This window comes from Akanthomyces muscarius, chromosome 3, assembly GCF_028009165.1.
Source record: "Akanthomyces muscarius strain Ve6 chromosome 3, whole genome shotgun sequence".
NCBI classification, from domain to species: domain Eukaryota; kingdom Fungi; phylum Ascomycota; class Sordariomycetes; order Hypocreales; family Cordycipitaceae; genus Akanthomyces; species Akanthomyces muscarius.
In genome coordinates, this window is record NC_079243.1 from 1061535 (window position 1) to 1089043 (window position 27509).

Below are 27509 nucleotides of genomic sequence, written 5' to 3' on the forward strand. Positions count from 1 at the left end.
CACGCCATTACTTGACCATTCGAGCACATATAGCAACGACCCGTAGTGCAATAGCAGTGGATATCATAACGCTGTATGTATACAATAGCCCATGATCCCCACGACTCAGGTGCCGCGGCCACACCGTGAGGTAATGAATATCGCAGGGCATTACAGCCGGCTGAGTAGACCAGTGGTACGCTAGGATATAGGAAAGTGTACCCGCTACTGATTCTTCACCTAGTCTTAGCAAAAGATAATGCTCTCCTGTGCAATGCTTTAGCACTGAAATCCGTTCTCCATGCCACGACTAACGGAATTGTGGAAGTCGGTCTCGTCATGCTGCTAGCATTACCATCAGAAATCATACTACTCACGGTTGAATCTCTCGCAAACGCACGAGATGTCAATTCATTAGCTCGCTCAAGCAAACGACTATGGCACTTGGCAAACCCGCTCTTATATGCCCTCTTTGGCTCTGGTAGTCTCCTATGGGCCGCTGAAAAATGGCAAATAGATACCACTGAAAGAGCAATATTTTACAAAATCGATATAAACGAGACCGATAATGTAAGTTAGTTTACATACTGCAAGCTAATTTAGTCGCTAATTCTACATAGCTTAAAAGAACTCCACTCATTATTGCTGCGACGAGTAGCCCCAGCTGTCTTGTTGCTCTTCTTCTAAGGTTCCACGAGGTAAACATGAACGCACAGGATGAGGACGGCCGAACAGCGCTCTGGCATGCAGCTGAACGCAATCGATTTGAGACGGTAAAACTGCTTACCCAGAAATCCAGCATTAACCTCAATTGGGACGATGCGAATGGCACAACTCCGCTCATGATAGCGGCTTCGCTCGGAAACTGGGAGATTGTAGAGCTATTCGTTAGCTTATCAGAGCTGAACCCTAACGCTCAAGACAAGAATGGACGAACGGCTTTGTGGTGGGCAGCTCAAAATGGGCATGCTGCAACGGTTGGGTTTCTGTTAGGTAGAGCTGATGTTCTACGAAATCTATCAGACAATTGTGCTTTGACCCCGCTGTCAGCCGCCGTGAGAAACGGATGTAAGGCAGCTGTCGGGGAATTAATTAAGGACAGGTAGAGATTCTCCAAGTTTTGCTGGTATAAATAGTACGAAGTGATCGTCCAGGCATTACAAGTAGATGTTCACTGTATGTATTGAAACACGAAACCTTGTAGAAAAATGTGACGGACTTTCATAGAGTCTCTCTGTTATATAATGGGCCGCCCTATCAATCTTAAACCCAACTGCTAGCCGATAACCTTTCCTCCATTCCAAGACCAACAGACATTTCGTTTGGAATTATCCACCGGGCGTAATAAATTGAATGAATGAAAACTGTACAGTAACATTCATTCATTGTTTTATTCCACCCGGTGGCTTCCAACCAATTTAGCTCACTAGCTATTTCCAGGTACATGCTTGACTGTTCGCATCTCCCGTATCACTTATCCCTGTCGTTCTCGATCGCTTCCACTTTGTATCGCGACGAACCTTTTGAGGATAAGATTCGTTTGAGACTAAACAAGGCCGCCAGAAAACCAAAGTACAGCGCCCGTCTCAGCTGACAAAGACAAGGCGATCACTGGCATCCAGCTGTGAGCCTTGGACCTGCTGTATCTCCAGTAAGCCGTGCCTTAGGACATTCAAAAGTCCCTAGCCACAAACAAATGCAGCCGCACTTTACTTTAGAAAGCTCTAGCTTAACGACGTATTCAATTTTCTTTGTATGTCAAGAAGGATCGACTGACAATGCCACAATGCTGAACTGCTGTTTCAACTGACGTGCGCATAGCAGTCACATGCTATGTACGTGACCAGATGGGCGATGTGTGTATGGAAGGATCTGCAGCATAGCCGCACTGTTGACCTGTCTTCTGCGCCTACGAGGGTTGTGAGGCCGGTCTTTTCCCTAAAAGATAAAACCGCTAGAATGTTTTACTCTCACCCGTTCCCTGTTTTTTCCGCCAAGCCTTGTCTCACTCGGCCTGTCAAGCCCCACTTATAACAGGACCCGAACACCGGATAGCCTCCTGAGTGAAGCATGCTGTAGTACGTCGAGGAAGTTCGTCTCCCGTAGCCATTGCCCGCCGGCTTTCGACCGAAGCTTTGTTGGGCAGGATGCACGCCCTTCATCCGTGCGCTGGGCTGTGAAATTGACCTGGTAGGCACGGCGGCGGATGATCCAATATCGCACATCTGCTGGCTTCGATGAATTTGATGATGGAATAACTAGTGCCGACTACATCTACAAATACGGTAAGACTGGTTTAAAACTGGGCCATAAATAGAGTGGATTGATCAGCCCCGCAAGCCAACATGCCATAAGCGTTGGCGGACTTAAAGCTAAATCACGCCGTCGGCCGACGACTGCAACAACAACCATGAGTTGACGCCTGATTAAAAGAAAATTATCAATTCATCCCCTCTGATGTGCGAAGCCTCCAGCAGGTATTTTTGCCCACCAACAGGAACGTGCAGGCTAGGTACAGAATCACAGAGATCATTACTACAATCTAAGTGTACCTCTATGTATTTGTGGACACAGATAGTACATCACAGCCTAGTAGCCACCACTAAAAGTCAAGTACCTGAGATGCTAGAGCTACGGCTGGTGATCGTCCTTTCGAGTGACCTCATTGGAGGCTTCGCGCACCAGAGGCGACGTTTGCCGCAACTACACAGAGAAGCTGGAGTAAGGCTTTGAGCAGCAAAACCTGTCGGTACTTGCAAGTTTAACCCATTTTTCCACGATTGCGTCTTCCTCGCATGCGCTGTTCAGCAAGCCATCCGGCGACAGCCCAAAAAAGCAGTCCTGACATAGCATCGGCCCTCCTAGGCCGGCCTAGACCTTATTATGCTAACGACCCAAAAGTTAGGGACGAGCAGAACTCCACCGCAGTACAGTGATCCTGCCTTTTTGAGCCGGACCTGGGATCCCTAGTGATTATACACAGTTAACACATTGGTTGATAAGATGATCTCTCTGAGAACTGGGTACTAGTAAAACTCTTCTAGGAAGCTAGGATTTGAATCTGAATTGTGTCCCGGGTATAAATTGCATTAACCAGTAAGCAGCTCCCGCGTTCAACCCAAAGAAGTGATATGAACTTGGGGTATCGGCGGATTGGTAGCTCTGATGGCCGCGTCACACCGGTTTTTCCGTGCATAATTTCTTAACACATCTAGCTCCAGAGACTAAGACCGTTACTGAAATGGTGGGGTAAAGCCGGCCATCTCCTAGCTCCTTCGCCGTCGGCTTTCTTTAACAGCCCGGTTATCATGACGTCGTCGTGTCGGCCCCAGCCCAGTTAGTGGACAGTATGTTAAAGAATTTGTTAGTCCCTGCCACAGTCGGGCTGTCCCAACCATTGCCTCCATCGTGGTGCTCTTGGATGACAGATCAGGTCTTGCTCAACAGAGCTGTGACTGACAAACTATTGCTTGACCAATCAGACTTTCCGGCAATCAAAGTTTTGGACAAGCCAAGCCTTGAGACCCAAGGCTTTTGTGGCAGAGAACTACAAGGCTTAATTATGTAAGCAAGCGACCAGTAGTTCGAACTCCCAAAACTCTTAAGAAGTAATCCCGAACCAACTGCCGCTATTGCAGTTATAGACGAAACGGTGTGGCGTAATAGTTCATGCGCAAGAGTCGGAAGACGGAGAGCACTCTGCTGCAAGGATTGGAAGCCGGGGGGAGTCGCATTATTTGTAGGACCTGCTCATTATAAATAGGGATACCTGCCTGTTTATGTCTCCTGTAATCCTCATATCGTTTATTTGACCCGCTGTCTTCTACTGGCCCACATCATTCTTTCACTTGCACCATGTCTAACTCAATTTTACCCGCTCTGCCAATTGTGGCTGTCGACCCTCCGATGATACGTGGCACGAAGGAATATGAGCAGAAACGGACGGAAGTTCAACAACGCTTCGCAGACAGCATCCCGATGGAACTTCGTCTGCCGCAATCTGTTATTGATTCGGCACCTGCAAATGTCACCGCAATTCCTCGCGAGTGCGGATTGCTGAGTGAACGAGAGATTGCCATTACAGAAGATTACGACGCTGTAGCCTTGGCTGATGCCATAGCGACCAAGAATTACACCGCCTATGAAGTCGCCACTGCATTTGCTAAGCGGGCAGTCATTGCGCATCAGCTTACCGCATGCCTTACAGAATGGTTCATGGACGAGGCTCTTGACCGCGCAAAAGACCTCGACAACCATCTCGAGTTAACCGGCAAGACGGTTGGCCCTCTGCATGGTGTGCCAATCAGCATCAAATCACTTTTGCCTCTGAAGGGCCACCTGGTTGACTTGGGCATTCTCAGCACGCAGACAACTGTGGACTTTGACAGTCACGCTGTTGCTGTTCTTCGCGATGCTGGTGCGGTATTTTACTGCAAGACGAACCAGCCTCAGCTTATCATGCATCTGGAAAGCGCGTCATTCCATGGCCGCACGCTCAATCCGTATAACTCCAAGCTCTCATCGGGCGGATCTAGTGGTGGCGAAGCGGCACTCTTGGCTATGGGTGGATCAATCCTTGGCATTGGCAGTGACATAGGCGGCAGCATACGAGGGCCAGCTGGTTTCTGCGGTATATACGGTTTTAAACCCACAAGCAATGTTCTGCCCAGGAAGGATGGCATGATTATAGGTTTCGCTGCAGAAATGACCATTCCAATCTGCATCGGGCCTATGTCGAGATCGCTGCGGGACATGGACTTGTTCATGTCTGTCATGTCAGCTTCGAGGCCTTGGCGCGTTGATCCTCGCTTATTACCCATCCCATGGACAGGTATTTCCACACATATGGAGCGGTCTGGCCCACTCAAGGTCGGCATTATGATGAATGATGGCGCTATCCAAATTCAGCCGCCTGTCGCCAAGGCCCTGGAGTGGGCTCGCAACAGACTGCTTGACGCACCCGGCATTGAAGTGAAGTCTTTTGAGCCGCTCCGCACCGCTGAAGCTATGAAGAATACACGAATTGCGTATTGGCCCAGTGGCGCAGAAGACCTGCGCGACATGGTGGTCAACACTGGTGAGCCTTGGATGGAGCTGTCCGAATATATCATCAAAGACGCAGTGGAAAATCCAGCTCGTGATGCAGATGGCATGTTCAAACTGAGAACGACACAAGAGAGCTTCTGGTTTGACTGGGCAGCTCACTGGAAAACACAAAACGTGGACATACTGATCTGTCCGGTCTTTGCCGGGCCTGCGCCTAGTCATGGCACTACACGGTACTGGAACTACACGGCATTCTGGAACTACCTGGACATGCCTGGCGCTGTACTTCCAACCCCGATTGTCGCAGGTCCCAAAGGCATGGAGAGTTACCCGGACAATGAGCCGCTAAGCAAGCAGTGTGAAAATATGCGACAGTTGTGGGAAGATGGCGACTTTGAAGGCGCTCCGATTGGCATTCAAGTTGTTGCCCCGAGATGTCATGATAATGAGCTGTTTCACGCCCTAGAGCAAATGAAAGAGTATCTTCAGATCATGTAGTGGCAGGAAAAAAGCTCTGTTCCCGAGCATAGTCTGATCCTCAGCATCTCAGTATTTTGCAACTTGGAAAGGTCAAGACAAAAATGGTCCCTTAGCATAAAACAAATCAAATTTCATTCGCTGTCTTCATACTGAATCCAACTTAAAAAGAAAAAGCAGAGTCAACAGGATCTCTGTCATACAAATATTGCCGCCGTCTCTTGGACAGTCTCTACCTGTGCTAATAGCAAAATGCCTCCGAGCCTCCTCCCCCCCTTTAATATCACAATGCCCTCACCCTGGGGCACCGCTTTCGCAAAACTACCACAGCCTCGCTAAAGCCTCCCCGGCTCTTCTTTTCGAAGGCTTCCAATGTTCTGCCTGTAGAAAAAATTGCTTCTCGCGCGTTCTCCTGTCTACATACTATGGCTTGCCTTGCATCAATCTAATTAGCTGGCGTTCATATTCGTCGCAGGTCAAAGTCGCCATAAGCCGTCACCCGTATTCCCAAGAGCACATCAGAATATTGTTTAACAGTATGCCAAGCAGTGGGCGTGACCGATTCGGCGGGCGCCGCGGGCCAGGCAAAACAGGGAAGTTCGATAGTGGTTGGAGTGGTCTAGCCAGCGGTTCGTAGGTCGAGAATATACATTGTACTGGAGCAACACGCACGCTGGCCGCGCGTCACCCGCACCGGTCGGCCTTATGTGGCCTACAGGGTACACGTAAGTAGGCACCACCGCCATTATACGTCTGGAGCAGTAGCGTGGTCGCTAGAGCAGAAGGATTACTGATGGACCGCCAAGCGGGTACAACATGTGAGTGATCCCGAGTCACCACTAATACCAAAGAGTCACGGTACACGAACGCTTCCATAAGGATGACGTCAGGCTAAACGTGTCGAAAGTTCATTGATGTAGGCCTCGCCGGACCGCCCAAGCTCGTCTGATCATCGGCATAACTGTTACATGTCACCCTTTCGGTGCTCGCGCACCTAAGTCCGGGTGGCATGGCGCCATCGAATTCTTCGCCAATCTGGCCGACCAAAAAGAAGTGCCGGATTAGAACGCTTTATTTGTAGTCTATATGCCCCGTGTACATGCTGTATGCCAAGTTCACGGCTGCCTACCTAGCTACTATCCACAGACACCACGAGGCATCTCGGCTCTTCTCCCTGCTCACAGTTATCCCCCAACGTTTCTGAACGAAGTACAACAACATGCTGAAGAAAGCTCACCCAGTTTTTTTCCCTCAAAATACGGCCTCACTTTACATCAGGAGGTCATGTTTCTCACCTCTCTGTGTCTTACACCATCCCCAAATCATCTTTTACAGGCTCAAATCCACACTTGAACTACACAACTTGGTTCGGTAACTTTACTGCACATCCATACTTGGAGTCTGACATACATGCGACGGATTGCGCCGGACACTTACCATTCATATTTGTGGACGAAACAATCACTCTACAACAGTGGCGCCTCAGCCGAGATCCCCTCAGCAACTTGACCATGAAGATGGACGTGTTCCCTCGCAAGGTTGATAGCCATACTGTTCCTGGTCCAAGAGTCGACTTGCGCTTTGACCAAGGAGGTCTCATTGGCACTGGAGGTTGGTTCTTGCCCCAAGTCGCCCAGCACGACTTCTACATCCATACTCTGGAATGGGATATGTCCGGGGCCCCGTCAGGGACGCGCACTGTCTGGACCTATGGAGAGGGACCTCACCGTATTGAGCAGCCCGGCACTATCGACACTTTTTCTCGCTCCATTTTCATGGTTGGGCCCGTCCAGAGCTCCCCTAGGGACTGCAGCCACACAATGCGGCGGGCACCTGTGCTACATACTGGTTTGGAAGCCTTCCACCAGTTCTTCAGCGCGTCAAAAGCTTCAACACAGATCTATACACGCCGATGGCAGACTTTTTCCAAGACTTGAATAGCTCGTATCGCGTTTTTATTCGGACTGCTCCCCGAGGCTGGGGGGGTTCCGCCTTTTTGGGCAGCTACATTCTGGAATATAGCGATACAATATTGGACGAAGCAGATGCAGAGGTCACAAGCCTGCTTGCGCATGAAATGGTGCACAGTTTCACAGCTATGAGTAATGAAGAGAATGGTGAGGAGAACGCCTGGTATAGAGAAGGTAAGCTATCGGACATTGCTTCCTTGTCATGGCGGCTTTGTCTAATACTGTCTAGGAATGGCCGAATATTACGCAACCTTCCTGCCATACCGCTTCGGCCTCGTCCCACCATCTTACGTGGCCACGAGAGTCAACAGTAACTTGTACAGATACTACGCTAATCCGGAAATCAACATCTCCATGGCCGATGCGTTGAAAGGTTTTTATACGTCATGGTATTCGGAGTGGATACCCTACGATCGCGGGTTCGTATATTTTCTCTTGGTAGACGACCAACTGCGACGCCTGCCTGATAAGCCAAATTTGAATTCCTCGGGTATTTTCGATCGAACTGTCCTGGAGCTCTCCGCGAGATGGAGACGGGGTGAAAAGGTTCAGCGAACAGATTGGCTTGCGAGCATTGGGCAGTTTTTGCAAGGCGGAGTTGATTGTGCTGCTCAGCTACAAGCCGTCTTGACCGGCAAACCTAGCATCAACCTTGCGGGTCGGCGCGTAGAATCACGAAGAAATGTGCTGCGCGAAACGAGGCAACCTGTTATTCAGTATGGCTATAGCAGACTGTCTGCATCGAGGGGCATTGTTGAAGGCCTGGTGCCCGGGTCGCATGCTGAGCGGGCTGGTCTACGCAATGGGGATGTAATCGTCAGAACGGGGTCTATGACTGAGGCTTCGCAGGAGCCGCTTGCGAAGTATTTTGTCGTGGTGAGCAGAGACGGAGAGGAAATCCGAATCGAGTATTCCCCGCGTGAGGACCGAGAAGTGTCGTGTTGGTTGCTGGAGAGCTTCAAGGATGACGTTACTCCCGCCAGCATCATGCGCTAGTTAGCTTGATTGAGACAAACTCTCGGCGCACCACGAATCCGTTATGAGCGCCTTTTGCTAGACTGAACTTCGATTCGGACTACAATGATTTATAATGTTAAATGATACAGAGTCAGAAACTGATCAAATGCATTGTTCTTTCCTGCATCGCCAAAAACTAATTTTGTCCTAGCAGAGCAATACTGGATGCGGATGTGTCACAATAAAGCCCAGTTCAGCGGCCTATTACCCACGAAGATATTTCAGATACCGAATAGGTAACTAGCGGCGCTACTCCACAGGCTAAAACGGCTTTCAGTCCTATTCTTGTTCAGCCAGCATTCGTTTCGTCCTGCTCCATACGGAATTGTGTCAAAATCCCTCGATATAGCATTCTTGCTGTGGTCTCCGCAAAGAATGTCTTCGCGCTGCCGGATACAACCCAATGTCTGAGTGCTGGAACCAAGAGGAATACGCATGCTGGAGTTAGCGAAAAGCTGGATGCGCCCTGCTGACTTGAAAATGATCGAGCGGTCTTCCATCATGTGGACATCACCACGGTGAAAGGCCACTCTGAGCGACTCGCATTTGCGACACAAATTATCGGGGTAAGCCTGTGGCGCGGTCTGGAACGCGTTATGTGCTACCTAGGGCCCACGCGGGCCACTCCTCCCGTGTTGTCTAGCCTCATCCGTTTTTTTGGGGGGCATTACTCCTTTCCCCTAAGGGTCCAGCTCACCTTGGCTAGTCACCTAGCTAAGTTCTCTCACCCACATTACTATTCTGAGGCATACTGGTGCAGGGGAAAAAAATCCAAGAAAAGTCGAAGTGACCACGTGCTGCTGTTTGTCATGGCCATGACTGTCATGGATACGCGCCACCATGACGAAACTACGAGTCAAAGGTCTTGCGGTCTAGCCACGCCTGGTAAGGGTAATCAACCCAGAACGTGGCTCCGAAGCTGACCATACGGGTAGCAGCACCAGCACTCTCGCGAAATGTGTTGCTACAGCGGAAACTATTTACTGAGGTGAGGAATAAGCTGTGCAGTTTACTCTAACTCTGTCAATGCTGACCCGGTAGTTCGCAGATTGAAATGAACTTAAATGATCTTTGCTCGTTTACGGCACAGTTCCCAGAATCATCGCAGACTATTGGTGGTCATCTTCGCGATGATGAGTTTCAGTGTATGCTTCACCTTTGTAGGCGGACTCATAGCTGCCTCGATGACATTATTACATTACGACGACAGCTTCACAACATACCGATCAAACGAAGTCTCGCCACTCACAAAATACCAGCTCATAGCAAGGATAATCACCATCCTGATCTAGGGCGGCCGGGGTCAAAGAAGAAAAGAACCAAAAGAAAAATCCCAACCAGCGCAAAAAATTTGGATTTTCAATGTCAAATTTGCGCGACAGTTACGACACCGAAATGGCGAAGGGCCCCGGATGGCCTCCATTTAGTCTGTAATGTATGCGGATTGATGCATGCGAAAAGACTTCAGAGAGAAGCAGAAGCAGTCGCCCAAGTACAACTGATCAATCATGCAGTTTTGCGGTAGTGAAAGCCGCTTTGTACGACCACTACCTGCCTCGCGATTTGCTCGCGAAAGAAAGAGACCTGTCTGCATTTTAAGGGGCTTGGCACAGACGCCTTCCTCTACTCATACACCGCGCTGCTTTCGCACAAGAGTGGTTTCTTATCGCCCAAGAAAAAAGAATGTAACGTGGTGCGGGTGGTGAGATTCGTCGAGCGACTGGACACCGAACACATCTCTTCTTACATTGACGAGCGATTTGTCCGCTCCAACGGGAGTTGCGCCTGAGTCGTCAAAACAGGACTCACGCCCTGGCACGCACACCAATGCGTGGGTACATAACTGACTAGGAAAAGGACGGAGCCTTCTTCCACGATCACTTTGCTTGGTTGGACAGCGCAAAATGTACTTCGCCACTGTCTTGACTGCAATGTAGGTCGGGACGGCGACAGAGTCCCCGGCTACAATACGAGGCTCCGATCTGCGTCGTACGGCTTAAGGGATTTTCCATTCTGGGTACCCTTTTTACCACCTCAGTCACTGTACTTCAATGCTGTAGCATCTTTCTGTGGAACTGGATGAAGGCTATTCATCAAGAAAGGACACATTGCTCTACGCTTCACTTCTCGAGTCTTCAATCAGTCAGAGAAACATATCGAAGTTGACATGGAGCGTTATGGCGGCGAACTCGCAGTCGACTATATGGAAGCCTATTATAAGGTCAGTGCACTGCTCAATGTTTTTCTCCAGGCTGTCAATCCAAGGCCAATCAATTTGTTGACAGACTTGAAAGCTTGCAAGCAAGAAATTTGTTGACGACATCAGTGTGCTGGCAGTGGAGCGGTGTCTTATCAACAAACTACCATCCTTATTTCCATCAGGAACCATCCTAGACCTTCGTGATGATGAAGTAGCCTATATCGCCAGAGAAAGTGATACACTGGCGCTAGAGAGGAGTCGGTATGGGCAGAAGCTTGCGACTTTGGAGGATGCCAAAACCGACCTCAAGCAACTTGATATTCACCGCGCATTAGACCTTGGTAAGAGGTCGATCTCCGGCTTCGCTGCTTTACAAATACCGACAGTATATAGCATCGCCTCTACCTGAAGCTGTAGACCAAGTGTATAGCGAGGAGGATTAGAGGCTGAGTTTTCAAAGGACGAGCAGACCAAGGTTACTGAGCAGTCGCAACATGAAGAGGGCTATGACGGTAACGAATCTGCCAAATTGGACGAAACAGAATTTGACTGGGAGCCAAAAGCCAGAAAGAAAAGAAGAAATTAGACACCCATTTAGCCTGGATGAGAGCAAGGCTGTGCTCAAGGAGGGCGCAGCATCTTTAAATATATTAATAGCCATGAGTTGGTGGCGGCGCTTTCACGGCTTTGCAGCAATCACTACTCCCACTAGACTGATCCCGCTAAATTGATCTCAGGGATAGTCTCGATGAGAGCAGGGCTGTGCTCCAGGAGGCGCAGCATCTTACAACGTATAAATAGCAATGCGTTGGTGGCGGCGTTTCCACGACTTTGCAGCAAACTAAAAATAGTATCGCACGATAGCGGAAAAAAAGTGACAAATCCCACGCTATTTAAATCTAGCTTTCTCAATAAAGTACCTTTTAGGCATGTTTTCTATCATCTCTTTGCTGGCATTTCAAGGATGCTCTACTCGGAGTCCTTCCTACAGACTGTTACGGCGGAGAGGCAGCAGAAGCTGTATGGGATCGCCCGGGTCGCAATAGCTTCTCTGCGCTTTTCGCCCGATGAAGGAGCCTATGAGCATAATACTGACAGGAAGAAAGGGACCGAACTCCAAAGAATTCTTCAAGTAAGCGGATGTGACCGCTTGAGCGCAAAGCACAGGCCGTGCGGGAGCATAAGTGTCGAAAGTTTTCAGGCTGCACTTGATTATTCCGGATTGCGAAAGGAAGGCTTGCAGGATGCGGCATCCCCCCCATTCCTTAGTCTTCCACCTCATCTGTTCGTATTGTGTGCACAGAGTCGGAGTAGAGTGCACGCGTTCATGCAAACGAAGCAAGCATGGCGGAGAAAGGAGCAATGGTGGACAGTGGAGCTAACTCAGGGTAGGTCAGTCGCCCGTTCACGCATCAATGTGCTAATTTCGCGAAGAGCTATCTGCAACCACTCTGTTGACGCTTGCAGAGGAATTCGAAAGTGAGCAAAGCAGATCTGACGGGTGTATCTTCTGGAACATATGCTACTACAAGGAACGCAACGACAAACAGAGGGCAAGGGCTTGGTGAGGACGTCTAAGCCGAAGCAAAACCGCCATCACACGCCAGCTGCTTGGGCATCCAGCGTTAACAAAATGGCTTCTCCGGGCTCTGAAAATGCCTGGCATGCGAAGCCAAATGCAACTGGCTCTCATAAAACATATTGTGAGCTCAGGTCTGGAAGATGCATGGCGCGCCCTCACTCTTCTGGTGAGATGTCTACTAATCTACTGAATAGGAGCTTGTGCACGCTTTGGACGTCTTGTATGAGACGTGGAAGAAAGTTTTGGGACATGAGGAGGCTCTCCAATATGTTGATGAGGAATCTGTCCAAAGTCTACAGCTACGGGCCCCAGCTGCATCGATAACTGACCGCAGCCACATAATCAGCTTGATGAGGCAAGGGCTGATCTTGAAAGCTGTGCGCAGCGCCAAAAGCGGGAACTCATTGAGACGAATCTTCTGGGTATCTCTTATCTAGTTCCTTCCCTCCATTCCATACAGCAAGATGGAAAGTACATTCGACCATGTGGCGCAGTCATGAAGACACTTTTACATCCCGACGAGTATCAAGTGCAAGTTTCACTCCAACGGCTAGCTCTGGCTGCCTACGACATAATGCATCCGGAATCTACCACGGTACTTTTCCCCATGTTTTTAAACCAGTTGAAGCTGCTTTATATCGACATAATGCTGAACATCGTGAACATCGTGGCGCTTGTAGGCCAAGAATGCCTCCGAGGAAAAGATCTGAAATCAGCTATGCCGCTGACGCGCGATGGCGTTGCCTGGGTCAAGCTCGCCGTACAAGCTCAGCGACTAGGTTTCGACTCTCCACACATACAAAAACTAGTCGGGACAGACCCTCATCGCGAGATCATCCGACGAGCGTGCTTGGATGCCCGAGATTTGCTAAAGTCTACTTATAGCGACGGCGAATTGGAGGAGTTTATACGATATTCAGCAGACTTCCTTCGCGGCGCTAAACTTGTGAAGAGGGTAGCACCGACCAGTATACCTTTGACAGGCAAAGACGGCGAGCCGCTTAAGTGACGCTGCGGTCGACAGTACTCTGCCGCGTACGCTCGTGATCATCTGCATTATACAGCCAACACCATAAACTGCTCGACGATTCCGGGTCAGGACGCCACGGCGTTGTTTGTCTGGAAAAGCCAATTCCACCTCTTCTGGGGTGACGATGCAATCCAACAGCAGCATAGTGTTGGTCGGATAGAGGGGGGCACATCGACGGCAGCCCAGGGTGAACGACAATCAGAAGAGCAATCGCAAATAAGCCCCCGTGTCAGCGAAGGAAGCGCAGCGGGGGAGATACAAGACCATGCGATGGAGAGCCCCGATTACATGACATACAACGCTGCACCGTCAACTGATGCCAAATGCGACCACGGGATTCAGTGATGCGCTTCCCCCACACAACGAGGAAAATACGCAAATTAGCGACGTGCAACGCCCTAACACGCCGACACTGCAGACAGAGCAGACCGCTACTACCGACCTTGTGCAGGTTCAAGTCTGGCACAATGAACAGTAGTTCCGGGGCCCCATTTGTTTGAAGGTTTGAAATTCAACGTTACTGATGGCCAGCAAGAGGTTCAACAACTGGACATTGGTATGGTTGATGCTGCAGAGCTATCGCGTGATGGTCGGCTTGTGGAAAAGACGAAGAGAAAGCTGCCGAATCGTGTCAGTCTGGACCACGTTTATCCGATTTTAGTATACGGAAAGCGGATAAATCGACGTCGTATCGAAAAAAACAGGCTTGTCGAGGCTCAAGAAGCAAATCTGGCAAGCCAGCTGGAATCTTGGGCCCATGCATCCCGAATCTCACCGAGCGCAGCAACAACAGTCAGTAGCGTGGACGCTAAAACAACCATTTGGGTTCTTCACCATGATGAATGGACTGCTCTTGGTCCTTTCAGTAAACCTATTGCCATTGGCACTGTCCAGCGTATACTGACGTTGGGGAATTTTTATCTGTTCGACTCTAGTGAGTGGGGTATCAGTGTTGACGATGTAAGTAGCTTCTCAGAAGTTTATATCACCAAACTCAGAAATGGGCTTTGGGGGCAACTATCCTTACGTAATATAATGACATAAATTGCATTTAAACTCAAGTGCCTTCGATTAGCTCGAAGCGTGGCAGTGCTCTTGTTGAAACGTTGCTATTGCGCACACCACACAAGCCACTTATTGGCTGAATTTGAGGGAAACATCATCTAGACTCGAGTGCCACACTCTCCCGTACGCTCTCGTACTAAACCCTAGCGGTTGTCTTGCACATGGTCGAATTTGTTGCTGGCAAAGCGCACAAGCCACTCCATAGCGACCCCACGCGCAGCTTTCGCTCCTAGAAATATTTCTTTCTTCGTGCTGCGTAAGAGAGAAGATTTAGAACATTGATGAGTAAGAGGAGGAGCTAAGAAGATCAATGCGCAAAAGAGGAGAATTGAGAACATTGATGCGTAACAGAGGAGAATCAAGAAGTAAGTATGATGGATTCGCTGATGGGCTGCAGTAGCTAGCTAGATGTTAGCACTTTCTGATTGCAGATCGTCAAGCGGACAATCACTAGCCTATTCGGGTAACTAGCAGCATCAACACTTTAGAACTCCGCATCGTGCTGGGTAGGTTTCCCGTGCCGCCATGCCACACACAATAACGTCAGTCACCAACTACTTTGGACGTTCGCTATGGCCCAAGCAGTATTTCCGGATAATGTGCTCCCGTCAGAGCCGGGGTTGGACAAAAGATGGGATAGCTGGGCGGGACAGGAGTGCAGGGACAGGAGCAGGCCCTGTAATTTGAGGCAGATGACGCAAGACTCCGCTGTGAAGGCACTGGAGTTGATGCCCCGGGCGCTGTATTTCAGGCTTACAGGGTCTAAATGCAAAAGTGTACAAGTACAGACAAAGAACATCTGACAACCAAGGAGGTAACATATAAAAAACTGGAGGAAATATCAGTAATTTATGTAAAAACCGTCACTTCTTACAAAGTCTAGGTGGTGAACAGCCGACTTTTACATCCGGTAAGACAAAACAAAACACCAATAATCGACAGTCGGATGCACCACACTGGTGTCGTCTCTGTAGATAGCTCAATTTCTCCTCCTCTCCTCAGAGTCACAGATATCTTCGCACTACCACCTATGGTGCTATCTGGACCTCGTGCGGGATCCTACCCAGGACAAAAACGGGTTCGCCAAGCGCCGTATGTGGTCGCGCGTTCGCTTTGCACCAGGATGAACCTACTCAGTACTCTATATGCGAGTTCGTGAGTAGCGACGCCGATGGTTTGCCGCGTGCGACAATGCTTATCTTAACGGCACTATGCAGGGCTATTAGGCTCTGGTCCGCGAGGTCTGAGCAGGCTGGCAAGCTCATTTCAGCCTCCTCAGGGGACACATTTGATGGAGAGGACTAGAAAGTTATACTCACCAAAGACCCAAATACAGACACACTTGTTTACTGGGATGACTACTGGTATATGAGAATTAATAGCCAGGCAGACCAAGATCTTGCAATGGCGATGAAGCGCGAAGGGTATAAAGAATAGAGGGCGGTCTATATAAGTCACAAATGTTGAGTACATTGCCAATCTAGATTAGCTAATACTCATTTTAATCGTAAAGCAATTTGGCTTATTGTCGCACAATGCTGCTAATAAAGATCTTTGTCCCGGACTACATTTCCCATTCAAGTAAGGCCAAAAGGTGGGGGGGCGTTGGACATCGCTCCTGGTATTGTCATGTCACTGAGACGCAGCTCACGAAAGAGAAAACGCCCGGAGATGTGGGCAGAGATGTACTCTGTGTCGAGCTGCTCAACGATTATCCGCGACCTGGACCATGTTATCTCTGGCGGTAGCAGATACTGTTGCTGAGCAATATGAAGGAGAAGAAGCCTGGTGCACGTCGGCGAAGACTTAGACGCCTACATTCTGTTAGCACTACTCGTGACGCGAGAACAGTCACAAGCTTAGTCAAGAGCAGAAGAGTAAAGAAAGTAAAGAATGGACAAGCGGAAAGTTACTCGCTCGTCAAGCACGGGTGGCCGGAATGTCAGAAATTTGCTAGGCAAAGATGTGTCGGTAAGTCGTGGACAAAAAAGAACAAATGAACAAATGGACAAGCGTAAAGCTGCTCCCCGCCGGCAATGGGATGGTGCAGAAGGCCACACCAGTTGGTCAAGAGCTTGCTGGGCAAAAATGTGCCGAAGAGACGTAAACAAAAAGACCAAAAGCAAACGTAGCGAAGCATAAAAGAACACAGATACTCAAATAGTCAAAGAAAGTATGAGTTGTTACACGATAAGACTACTTATTTATTAACTATATTAACTCTTTCTAAAAGTAATACTTTAATATTAGAGTATATAGAATATTTTTATAAATTAGTATATAACTTTATTTAATATTTATATTCTTAGAACTATATTATTTAAATTAATTTTTTTAAATAAAAAAAATTAATTTAGTATTATATTATTAAATATATTTAAAAAGAAATCTAATAATTAATAAATATTTTATTTATATTTTATTTACTAAAAAATATTTTATTTTATTATATTAAAAAAGGTTTTATTATAAATTATTTATAATTAATAATTATTAAACTTTTATTTAATAAATAAATAAGAATTTAAAATTAAATTTAATCTATTTTTTATAAATATATATTTTTATTTAATAAATATTTATTAAATTAAAAACCCTATTAATAATAATTATTATTATTAAATTATTATTATATTTTTATTAATATAGTTAATAAGTAAGTCACTTAAATATATAAGTCACTTATTCTACCTAGTTTTTAATACCTTTTACCTTAATACTTTTACTATTTAATAATAATTTATAGAAATCTTTTTAAAAAGGTAGGTATTATTCTTATCTTTTAAGCCTTTAAAAAAGACCTAAAACTAAATTATAAAGAAGCTATATTAATCTATAATATATTTTAAATAACTATTTATAACTAATATAATAACTAAGTTATATAATATAACTTAATATTTAAGTTAAAAAAACTTACTAATTTAAAAAAAAGAGTTATAATAAAATATATTTTTTAGTTAAATTTATAAAGACTTCTTTTTTAGTATATAAATATAGAAAATATAATAAATTAACTACTTATTAAATATAATAGTAAATATATTAAAGTATATTAAATAAAAAACCTTTTATAATAATAATTAAAATTTATTATATATTTTTAATAAAAATATAATTATTAAAAGGCTAAATATAAAGATCTAATTATTATTTCTAATTAGTTTATACTTTTAGAGAATATAATTATAAAATATAATATTATAAAATCTAATATTTATAACTTTAATAAGACTAGGTTTCTAATAGGCTTTATTATAATAATAATAGTTATTATAAGCTTTAATAAGGTTAGAAAAGTAAAAATAATATAATCTAATAATAAAAAATAGATTATTATAATTTAAATAGTAAATTCTTAAAGCTTAATAATATTATTATATATAATAATAAAAGACTAAAAAAACTTTATACCTTAATATAAAAATAAATATTTACTTTTAAATTAGTATATTAATATAAGTTTAAATAGTTAGATAATAAATAAAATTAGTATAAATTAAATTAATTAAATATTTTAAAAAATATCTAAAAGATTAAAAAGAGAATAATTATTATCTTTTAATTTTAAATAGTTATAAAAGTTATTACTTAATTACCTTTAAACTTTTTTACTAAAAGAAAAATATTATTATCTTTTATATACTTATATATTCTTTTTATATATTTTAACTTTTAAATATTAGTTATTTTAGTTTACTAAAAAAGACTTATAGGTAATAAATTAAAGATTTTATAAAAACTAATATTATATATATTATTAAAAAAGACTTCTTTTTTATATTTTTAATACTTTTAATAAGTTTATTATAAAAGAAAATATTTAAGGTAGTTTTTAAGATATTAAAATTATTTTTTTTAATCTTAAAAAGGTTATTTTTACTTTTAAATTTAAGTTTATAATACTAAGTCTTTTAAACTTATATTTAAAATTAGCTAGATTTTAAGTCTTTTAGATATTAAGTATAATAAATAAAGTAATTTTATAGTCTTTAATTTTAAAAAAATAAATTATTAATTATCTAAATAACTTTTTAATTAAAATCTTAATATACTTAATAGTTTTAAAAAAAGTATAATAATTATTATATATAAGATTATATTTTTTTATATTTAAGTATAAAGTCTTAAAACTATAAATAAGCTAATTAGTAAGTACTAATAGGCTAAAAAAATAAAACTATAAACTAAAAGATCTCTTTTTATATAAAATATAAGAGATTTAAAAAAGTAAATAAATATAAATAGTTAAATAAAGAATAAAATATAAACTTATAGTTATTATAAAAAAAAGGTTAAAATATATAGTTAGTAATATAGTATATATAGTTAGACTAATTATAATATATATACTTATATTATAAATATAAATATTAGTAAAAAAGAGAGTTTTAATTAATTTTAGAAATTTCTTTATATTATAAATAAGTTATTAATAGTTAAAAAGTAAAAGGTTAAAAAATATAGATAACTTATTTATCTAAATAACTTACTTATTAACTATATTATATATATTCTTTATATATTTTATATATATTTAAAATACTTATAATATATATTTACTATTTTTAGAAAATATAAAATATTAAACTTATAATAAGAGGTGGCTAGTTTTTAGATTTACTATATACTACCTAATTTAACAGTAATCTTATAAGCGTTCTATATCTCTAAGTCTATTATCTAAGTGTTTATACTATTAAGAACCTAAAACTTTTTAGCTTAATTTTAGCGATATTTATTCTCACTTCTACTAGGACAAACTGATCGCATATTAATAGCGATATGGGTAGGAGACGATAAAATAGCGATAGAAACCCATGGAGACCTATGGAAACTCGCGTAGAGGCCACGGTGTCCACCATGGCGCTAGCTGTGTCGCTTCGCTGGTTCGGTCGCTCGTTGGATCGCTCACACTGCGCTGACTCGATTCTGCGCTTTCTTGACTGCTACATCAGTGCTTCTTCCAGCGGTTGCTGTGCAATACTGGAGGTATATGGAAGATTTCACTTTTGACAATTTTTACTATGATTATGATCTTCGAAGCCTCGGAAGGGACAGGAATTAGCTGTGATTCATCATCATAATGAGCTGCGAGGGGGTTTGGATGTAATTTCCTCGCCTCTGACTTTGAGCCAGCCGTAGCATTGCCTGAACCTGGGCATCGAAGTAACCTCTACGAGATCCGGGTCTCCGTTGTCGGCCCTCGCGTTGTTCGTTACAGAAGACAAAATGGTTGTAACGGGGCTCTGTCTGGTTGGGGGACTAGCTCACTGGTGGTGGTCGTAAAGCTATTGAAGGTTCAGGTGGGGCAAAAAGGCAAAAAGCGGTGAGTCTTGACCGCATATGCAATGCATATGCAATAGACGTACTGTGCGCTTGTCGGAAAGCTCATCTGCATACGCCATGCATATGCCGGCAGCCAGCTCTGCATATGCCCCCGGCCATAAATACGGTGTAGAAGAATTCTCATGCTATGGCGCAAAAGACGGTCAGAAAATTGAGTGAAGAGATAACAAGGAGAAAAATAATAAAGCACATAAGCCTCGCATATGCCATACATATGCTATTATCACACACAACAAAAATCAACTTCAATATTATTACATGATGTCATCACCAGAGTCAAGCGCGGTGAACCCTTGGGGGCAGCTGTTTCAGCATAATGAGGTAAGAATACCCTAATAAGGCTCTGGGCATATGCTAACAACATCAAGGACCTATTCGCCAACACTCTCGAAGACGATGACCCTACAAGCTTTTTTAATATCCCGAAAGAGATTATTGAAGAGTCTGGGCTTATGCTCAGTGGGCGCGGAGCGCGTGCTGTGAGCGTTCGCAAAGTGATTGATTGCATTGCTCTTCCAAGCTATCCAAAAGCATCGATGGATGGATTGGTATATATTATACCAAATATATCCCCGACATATGCTGGCGATAAGGTTGAGGAAGTGACAAACTTTATATAAGAGCAAATGAGTATTGTAAGTAATACTGGGCATATGCCAGTGCTATGCTCACTATCTACTAGGTACAGTTTGGTTCAACTCGGGTTGGCAAATGCACAACTGTTTCTCTGGTATTCTTGTGAGTAAATTCTTCAAGTGTGCAGATGCTGAGCATATACTGACTAGAGATAGGGAGCAGATGCTTGGAAAAGGAGCGCAGGCACAGTGCTGGCATATGGCCTTCAAATGCACTGGAATACGAGTCTGCTCAAAAATCAAGCAAGATCTTATAACCTACCAAGACGACTGGAATAATGGTTTTAACCCAGAGAATATTGGCCGCATACGCCAAACATATGCCACAAGTATTGATACCATGGAGATTGACGAACGCACACGAATGAAGACGGAAGCAGCATACCTGGCATATAAGAAGATATGGGATAGTTCACGACGCCCTTGTCGGCTACTCCCTGTATCAGAAGACCCTGAGAGTCTACCAGGCATATGCTGCGAAGAGCAACTAATGACCTGGGTCCAGACTGACGGGCAGTACTTTATTGGCTGTCCACAAACATCGAATGAGGCCTGTCAGCACACACAGCTCCGAGTTGTTATTGGTAATATTGACCTAGCATATCTTCAGCATATGGTCGAGTATGGGTTACACGAGCCCGAGGAGCCTCTACGCGATACTTGCTCTTTTTGGGATGCCTCAAATACACGGAGAAAGGACTGTAGTAAGTGATAAGAATATATAGAATGTAGAGTGAGCATATGCTAATAATATATAGTATTTCAGCATAAGGATATATCCCGCCTACGTCCACACAGTTGCCGTGTTAAATTTAACGTCTACATACCAATTAATAACCGCCGTTTCCCTTGGTATATGCTCAGCACACGCGACGTCCATACCCACGTTCCACCGCCACCAAAAAACATACCACAAGATATTCTTAAACATCTTATTTATGCCCTCTCTGAGCGAGATGATTTATTATATCTAACTGCTTGTAAGTATTATTCTATACTATTTAAAGCATATGCTAATAACATACCCTATAGGGAAAATATTTTTAAGCCCTTTACTTAATGAATTCCTTAAAAAGTATAAGGCTAAGAATATTCGGAGCATCCACCCAGCATTGAATTGTGAGGATAAAATACATGCAATACTTATACGTGCACGATTCCTTAAATACCCTGAGGGTAATGATATTGCAGGTAAGTGCTATTTAGAATGTTGTGGGCATATGCGCTAACCATGCTAGGTGTACAACGAGAATTCTGCCTTAACCAAATCCGTGAGCCAAACCAGCAATAGATACGTGAGATCAAATTCTACGGCTCTGAGTATTGGATCATCATATGCTCAAAAAGCCAGGCTTCTGCTGCTCAGAAGGCAAGATGTATACAAATTGATCTATCTTTTAAGATGATTCGAGGGAAAGCAAATATTCTTAGCATCTCAAGCTAGAATGACACTTCTAATCGTAAGCATATGCCCAGTCCAGATAATACCTATCTCTAACCTACATATCTAGTTCGCGAAACATATATTTATACTATAACAACAATCACAACTACAGAGGCATACACTAATATAAGTAAGTGCCCAGCATATACCCAGGACACTACTAATCTAAATAGATGTTCGCAGCAATGTTTCGGTGGCTTGGTGACATTGGTGGCTTTAGCATACGCTGGCACCATCTCGAGCATATGCCACACGGAAGACCTCCTCCTATGTTCTATACAGTGACGACAGATATAGATGGGAAGCAAGCACATAGTGAGCAGCTACACAGCATATACGGAGAATATAGCTAATATCATTAGGACTTGGCAATTACTTACAAAGTCTTGATTCACGATAGACCTAGCAAGAACATTTAGAGCATGTGCTTATCTTCTGCCAGGTACATATCCAACGGAACTAGCGACATAACCATCCTGATACTCCTGATGAGTATACATATATGTCGCTCCTAGACTCACCATCTGCTAAGATCTATAATGAGGAAGTACGTCAGCTTATTGAGGCACACCCTGAGAGAGCAAGTTGGTTTAAAGCAAAAACAGCTCCCTGGGTTATTGCTAGGCTTGTTGCAAGTGCCTCAAAGGTGCCTCCAAAATGGCGATTATATGCTCAGAAGAATACGAATATCGCAGAGAGTGGCCATTGGGAAGACTACTCTGCTGTAGGACAGCACCGCAGCCTACTATCAGGTATCCTAGGGCTACGTCAGCATGTGCTGGAGAAATGCTTCAAGGTCCAAACACAAACAGACCTAGGAGTAGCAGTAACATGGCATAATCGAGGGCCTGTTGCCCGCATAAGCCGAGCATATCTTCGACGAGATACTACTAATCGCATAGCGCAAGATCGACGTATCTCTCAGCCAAACCTACCCCTTAACCCACGGAATCCCTACCATGTTCGACCCGAAGGCTCAAGCCCTGCGTCAGCATATGCCTCCGATACACCAACAACTCCTGTCCCACAAAGATCCTTGCAACCCTCTGAGCCCCCGTCCTCAACAGGTTCTGGGCACATGCCGGCAATCTCTTCGTCACAACACACAATACAGGCCAACAACGTAGGCCTATATGATGCCGAGAATACACGTATAACACCACCTACTCCATCACCACAAAATATACCACAAGAAGATGTGCAGACATTGGCGGAGCATATGCCTGCACAACAACCGGCATATCCGCAAATACAGGGGACAGGTACGCCCCGGCCCTCCTCGGCAGTCGGTAGGCATACGCCCAAAACCGATGGGGCATCAACTGCATTACTAGAGCCTCTCACAGCACCAGCACTAGTTAGGCATATGACTGTAATTGAGCTTAATAGCCTGTTAGATAGTGATCAGTTGGAAACAATCGATCTATCTACAGTCCCAGCCGCGGGCATATGCCAGGATGATGATCTATCAATCATCAGTATAAGAGCTTTAACACCAAGCCGTATTAGACCAATTACTGATGCAGATTGTAAACCAGTAAGTAATAGACATAATATAGGCATATTCCCAGGACTAACTTTCTCTAGGAACCAAAAACACCACAACAACAAAAACGGGATCGCTCTAGCTCATCAGCAACGTGCTCACTACCATCAATTTCTCAGATATCTCTACGACCAAAACGGCCCCGGCATATGCCAGAGATAGATCAATTTGATGATGCTGAGATTTCTGCACTTCTTCTACAGCAGAAGGTGGTCAGAGAGGAGTATAAAGATCTTATTCAAGAGGATATTCAACATATAAAAGAAAAGTGTCAAAGACTCAGACAAGGTATATGCTTAAGAGAGTTTTAAAAGATACTTAACTAATTTATATATAGGAAAGGAAAAAAGAATAAGCTAGTTTTTTTTCGTTTTTTTACGCTAGATTGAAAATTAGATATTAAATAAGTATATGCTAGGAAAATGCTAAGTGGCTTACTTGTGATAACTTTTGTAAAGCCCGGGTAGTCTTTTTAGGTGAAGTAGTTGCGTAGCATATGCTCTGCGACTTATTAACTCTTATCACGGACTCTGTAGAGGTAATATCCTCAGGCATATGCTGACTGCTAGCTGTGTACATTCTGGCTGTGTCCTCAAGTGAGGAGTCTGTGTTAATTGTGGTGTCTGGTTGACCGTTGTCTGAGCATATGCTGGTTTGATCCCGCTCTGATCGTGTGGTTGTAGGATCTAATGTGGGAGAGACTGGCACACCGTGAGCATATGCACACGGTGTGTTGAATGTATTTTCGAACAACATCTGTCGGAAACTTGAACGATGGAATTGTCTACCATATTTCTGTGCAAATGCTAGGTCTTGTTGGCTATAAGATTATTAGCATATGCGTATAATATGAATAGTAGATACCTACGCAAGATACTCAAGCTCAGTCGCTACCTTATATAAAAATGAGGTCTTTGGTAGGTTTTTTGGCTCACGCTGGTACCGAGCATCACGCCAACCGCCATTGAGAACCCAGGCGCGAATAGTACTACTAAGTGTAAGCATATGTCACGTCTATTCTAAAAGAATACTTACTTCTCTCCAATTAGGCGTTCTTCGTCTGATATATTCGCCTTATTTGGGAGGCGGATATGGTAGGGATGTGCTGTTCGAATGTGACGATAAAACTAAAGTATTTGATAAGTATATCCCTAGCAAGCGCCTGGCATATGTTAGGCCACCTACATTCACATTCTCAGTATATACCCTTCCACACATTCTGCCAGTACTGTTGACAATAATATCACAAATGTGTGTGTTGACACGGGAGAGAATTTGTGTGTTTTTCTTCTCAACTGGTCCTAAAATAGAGTTAGCATATGCTGATAAAGTGATATAAATATTCTGACCATGATGGAAGCCAAACTTTGATGGATTTGATGCATTTATCACATCAATATCTGTATACTCTAATAGAAGTTGTCGCGCCATCTTACAGGAATCTCAGTAGAAGATGTAAGGAGGAAGAGGGGTATATGCCTGATTAATTTCTATACTAGGCGGGACGGATTATTATTAATCCATAGCTTACGCATTTTTCCTCCGCATAGAAATATCTTTATAGTAAGCATAACTTATAGCGAGCATATGCTAGATTACGAAATAACCTAGTAAGTGTCCAGGGGCTGCCTGCCCGCTACTAGCCCGTATTATGTATTGGAATTTCAGCATATGCCGAAAAAACGACTGCCTGCCGGAGGCTGTATTGCGCTCTGGAATTTCAGCATATGCCGAAAAAAAGTTGACTGCCTCGCCGCGCGGTCTGTAGGGTAGCCTGCCTGCCTTACGCTAGCTAGGCGCAGCTGGCAGCCTGTAGCCGTTTAAATCTCTCGGCATATGCTCACAACATGCACATGAGGGACAGAAAAGATTGGGAAATGACTTTTTATTTTTCGGCATATGCCGAGGGTATCCTTCCGGTCTGCTTGCCGGGAACAAAAACATCGCCGCCTGCCTCTCAGCATATGCTGAGCACCCTCCTGAAATTCACGAAAACAACAAAGCAAAAAACTGTCCAAGTCCCGAGGAGAGGCTGGGCATATGCTCAGGCCTTGTTGGCGGCAGCCTTCTTGGAAGGCTGGGCCTGGCGCGTGGAGGTGCGCGTAGCAGCTATTGATTGTCAGAATGCTGTCAGCATATGCTCGGCGTACTACTTACCAGGGGCGGCACCCTTGGTGCCCGTGGCCGCCTTGTTAAGGCGGCGCTTCTTCGACGGGGCTATTTGTCGAGGGTCAGCCTAGAACCTTGTGGGCATATGCTCAGATACTTACGGGGGGGGCCCTGGGAGGGGGAGGGGGAGCGGTCCGGGACAGCAGCCTATTACTCGTCAGCATATGCTCAGTACATGTTCGTAGTGATTAATACTTACACCGCGGCCGCGCTTGCGCGGGGTGGTCTGCGCCTAGAAAAAGTATTATTATCTTGAGTACTCGGCATATGCTCAGACTAAAACTTACAGCAGGCGGGGAGCGGTGGAAACGACCAGTCTTGTCGCCGGTCGCGGCGCGCCAGACGGGATCAGCGCGACTAACATTAATCAGCATATGCTCAGCTTGTTCGCACAGGATTCTCTACTCACGCCTTGGCCTCCAGAAAATCCGCGATCTTCTGGATCGGGCCGCCAAGGGGACCGGCACTAGAGGTTGTTAGCTCAGCATATGCTCAGACGGTTTCTTTCACTTACCCGGGCTCGTCCAGGAAGGCGGCCCTCTTCCACTCCTGGGAGAGGACATACCAGAGGAGGGAGCTATCACGGGTCAGCATATGCTCAGCATCGGCCTGAAACTACTTACCGGCGGGCGGTGGCCTTGTCGGCGGTGGTCAAGTTGCGCCGACCGGAGGAAACGGCTACTGATGTCAGCATATGCTCAGAACTTACTTGGGCTTACTTACGGTCGAAGCCGTGCATCGTCTTGATGTGCTTCTTCATCTATTTTTTTTTGTTAGCCCGGCATATGCCCGGAAGATGCGCAACACTTACTTGGCCGGAGCCACCCAAGAAGGCAATCACGGTGCCACACATGACGCCAAGCTCGTTCTTGACGCCGCACCTTTTGAGAATTAGCTGGGCATATGCTTATGCTCAGTATTACTTACACCATGGTGTTGACCTTGGCGATCTGAATCGAGCCTAAGAAAATTGGTCAGCATATGCCTGGAATCGGTTGACAGGGAGCTTACGGAGGGGGGGGGTGGTGGCCTTCGATGCCCATGTCGCCTAGAAAAAAATTAGTATGTGGGCTTTGAGCATATGCTCAACCCGTGCTTACCGCAGTGGATGCCAAGGGCTGTCTCGCTGGGTGCCCCAACGCAGTTGACCAGCTCCTGGTCAGTGAAAGTTGCTGGGCATATGCTCAGTACATGTTCAAGTTATTGTACCACACAAAAACTTACTTCCGAAAGAATCCATCTGCATTCGTTAGCATATGCTGAGTGTACTCTAGGAACAGGGGTAAACTTACCTTTGATGATGGCGGGGGGGCGCGCGCAGTTGTTGTATATCTACTACCTGTCTAGTCAGCATATGCTGGGTGCTTGCTTCGGGGGCAGGGCCTGCATACAGAATTTGATGATGATGAAGAAGAGAGAAAGGAGAAGAGGAGCAGGATCTAGGCATATGAGTTAATTGTTCCTAAGCACTGGCCAGGGCACGTGAGGTATCTCAAAGGAAGTGAATTCATTGTGATCTTTTTCATTGTCTATTGCTCAGATCAACTTCAGATCAGAGTAACAAAGAGGCATATACTAATTTGAGTGAAAAGGCGGGTACCTTGCATATGCAGAGCATCTGCAGCAGAGAATCATTTTTCTGCCGCTTTTTGCCCCACCCTAGCCTCCAATAGCTTCGCCACCACCACCAGTGAGCTTAGTGCTCTGTCTGGTTTTGCGGTCCCGGAAGGATGACTATGGGTCCGCGCAACGCATCGTGCGGCGACAATGTTTCCTGCATCTGCTGCAAGACTGCGGCGCTCTGGCACTCACGCTGGGCAGCAAAGTAGTTAGGGGGGTCGGGCTCTTACTCCCAGAACTAGATAATTGGCTTAAGCAAACAATTTTTTCACATCATTGTTTCATTCTTCTGAGATTTGCCGGTTTCATTACAAACGGGCGTTCAGTCCCGTGCTTGAAGATAACTTCTTAGTTCCAGCCGTCGATACCTCGATCCATTA

The 27509-nt window shown here is 44.8% G+C and overlaps 4 protein-coding genes across 4 annotated transcripts; all 4 read left to right on the forward strand.

Annotated features, from left to right (window-relative positions):
- Positions 1-91: 91 nt before the first annotated feature.
- LMH87_001642 (uncharacterized protein) lies at positions 92-976 on the forward strand (the record flags this gene model as incomplete). Its single annotated transcript, XM_056192948.1, has 4 exons — positions 92-125; positions 224-549; positions 600-925; positions 973-976. 4 exons carry the CDS (start codon positions 92-94, stop codon positions 974-976), a joined length of 690 nt encoding a protein of 229 aa, XP_056050035.1.
- Positions 977-3834: 2858 nt separating this feature from the next.
- Positions 3835-5523, forward strand: LMH87_001643 (uncharacterized protein; the record flags this gene model as incomplete). Its single annotated transcript, XM_056192949.1, has 1 exon — positions 3835-5523. One exon carries the CDS (start codon positions 3835-3837, stop codon positions 5521-5523), a length of 1689 nt encoding a protein of 562 aa, XP_056050036.1.
- Positions 5524-7013: 1490 nt separating this feature from the next.
- LMH87_001644 (uncharacterized protein) lies at positions 7014-8468 on the forward strand (the record flags this gene model as incomplete). The annotated part of the gene is made up of 3 exons (XM_056192952.1): positions 7014-7350; positions 7401-7646; positions 7702-8468. 3 exons carry the CDS (start codon positions 7014-7016, stop codon positions 8466-8468), a joined length of 1350 nt encoding a protein of 449 aa, XP_056050037.1.
- Positions 8469-9304: 836 nt separating this feature from the next.
- LMH87_001645 (uncharacterized protein) lies at positions 9305-12981 on the forward strand (the record flags this gene model as incomplete). The annotated part of the gene is made up of 16 exons (XM_056192953.1): positions 9305-9374; positions 9425-9477; positions 9538-9634; positions 9872-9924; positions 10004-10027; positions 10633-10710; positions 10784-11030; positions 11083-11113; positions 11593-11616; positions 11796-11821; positions 12063-12077; positions 12124-12168; positions 12403-12413; positions 12466-12562; positions 12766-12866; positions 12952-12981. The coding sequence occupies 16 exons, from the start codon at positions 9305-9307 to the stop codon at positions 12979-12981; spliced, it is 1002 nt and encodes a 333-aa protein (XP_056050038.1).
- Positions 12982-27509: the final 14528 nt, after the last annotated feature.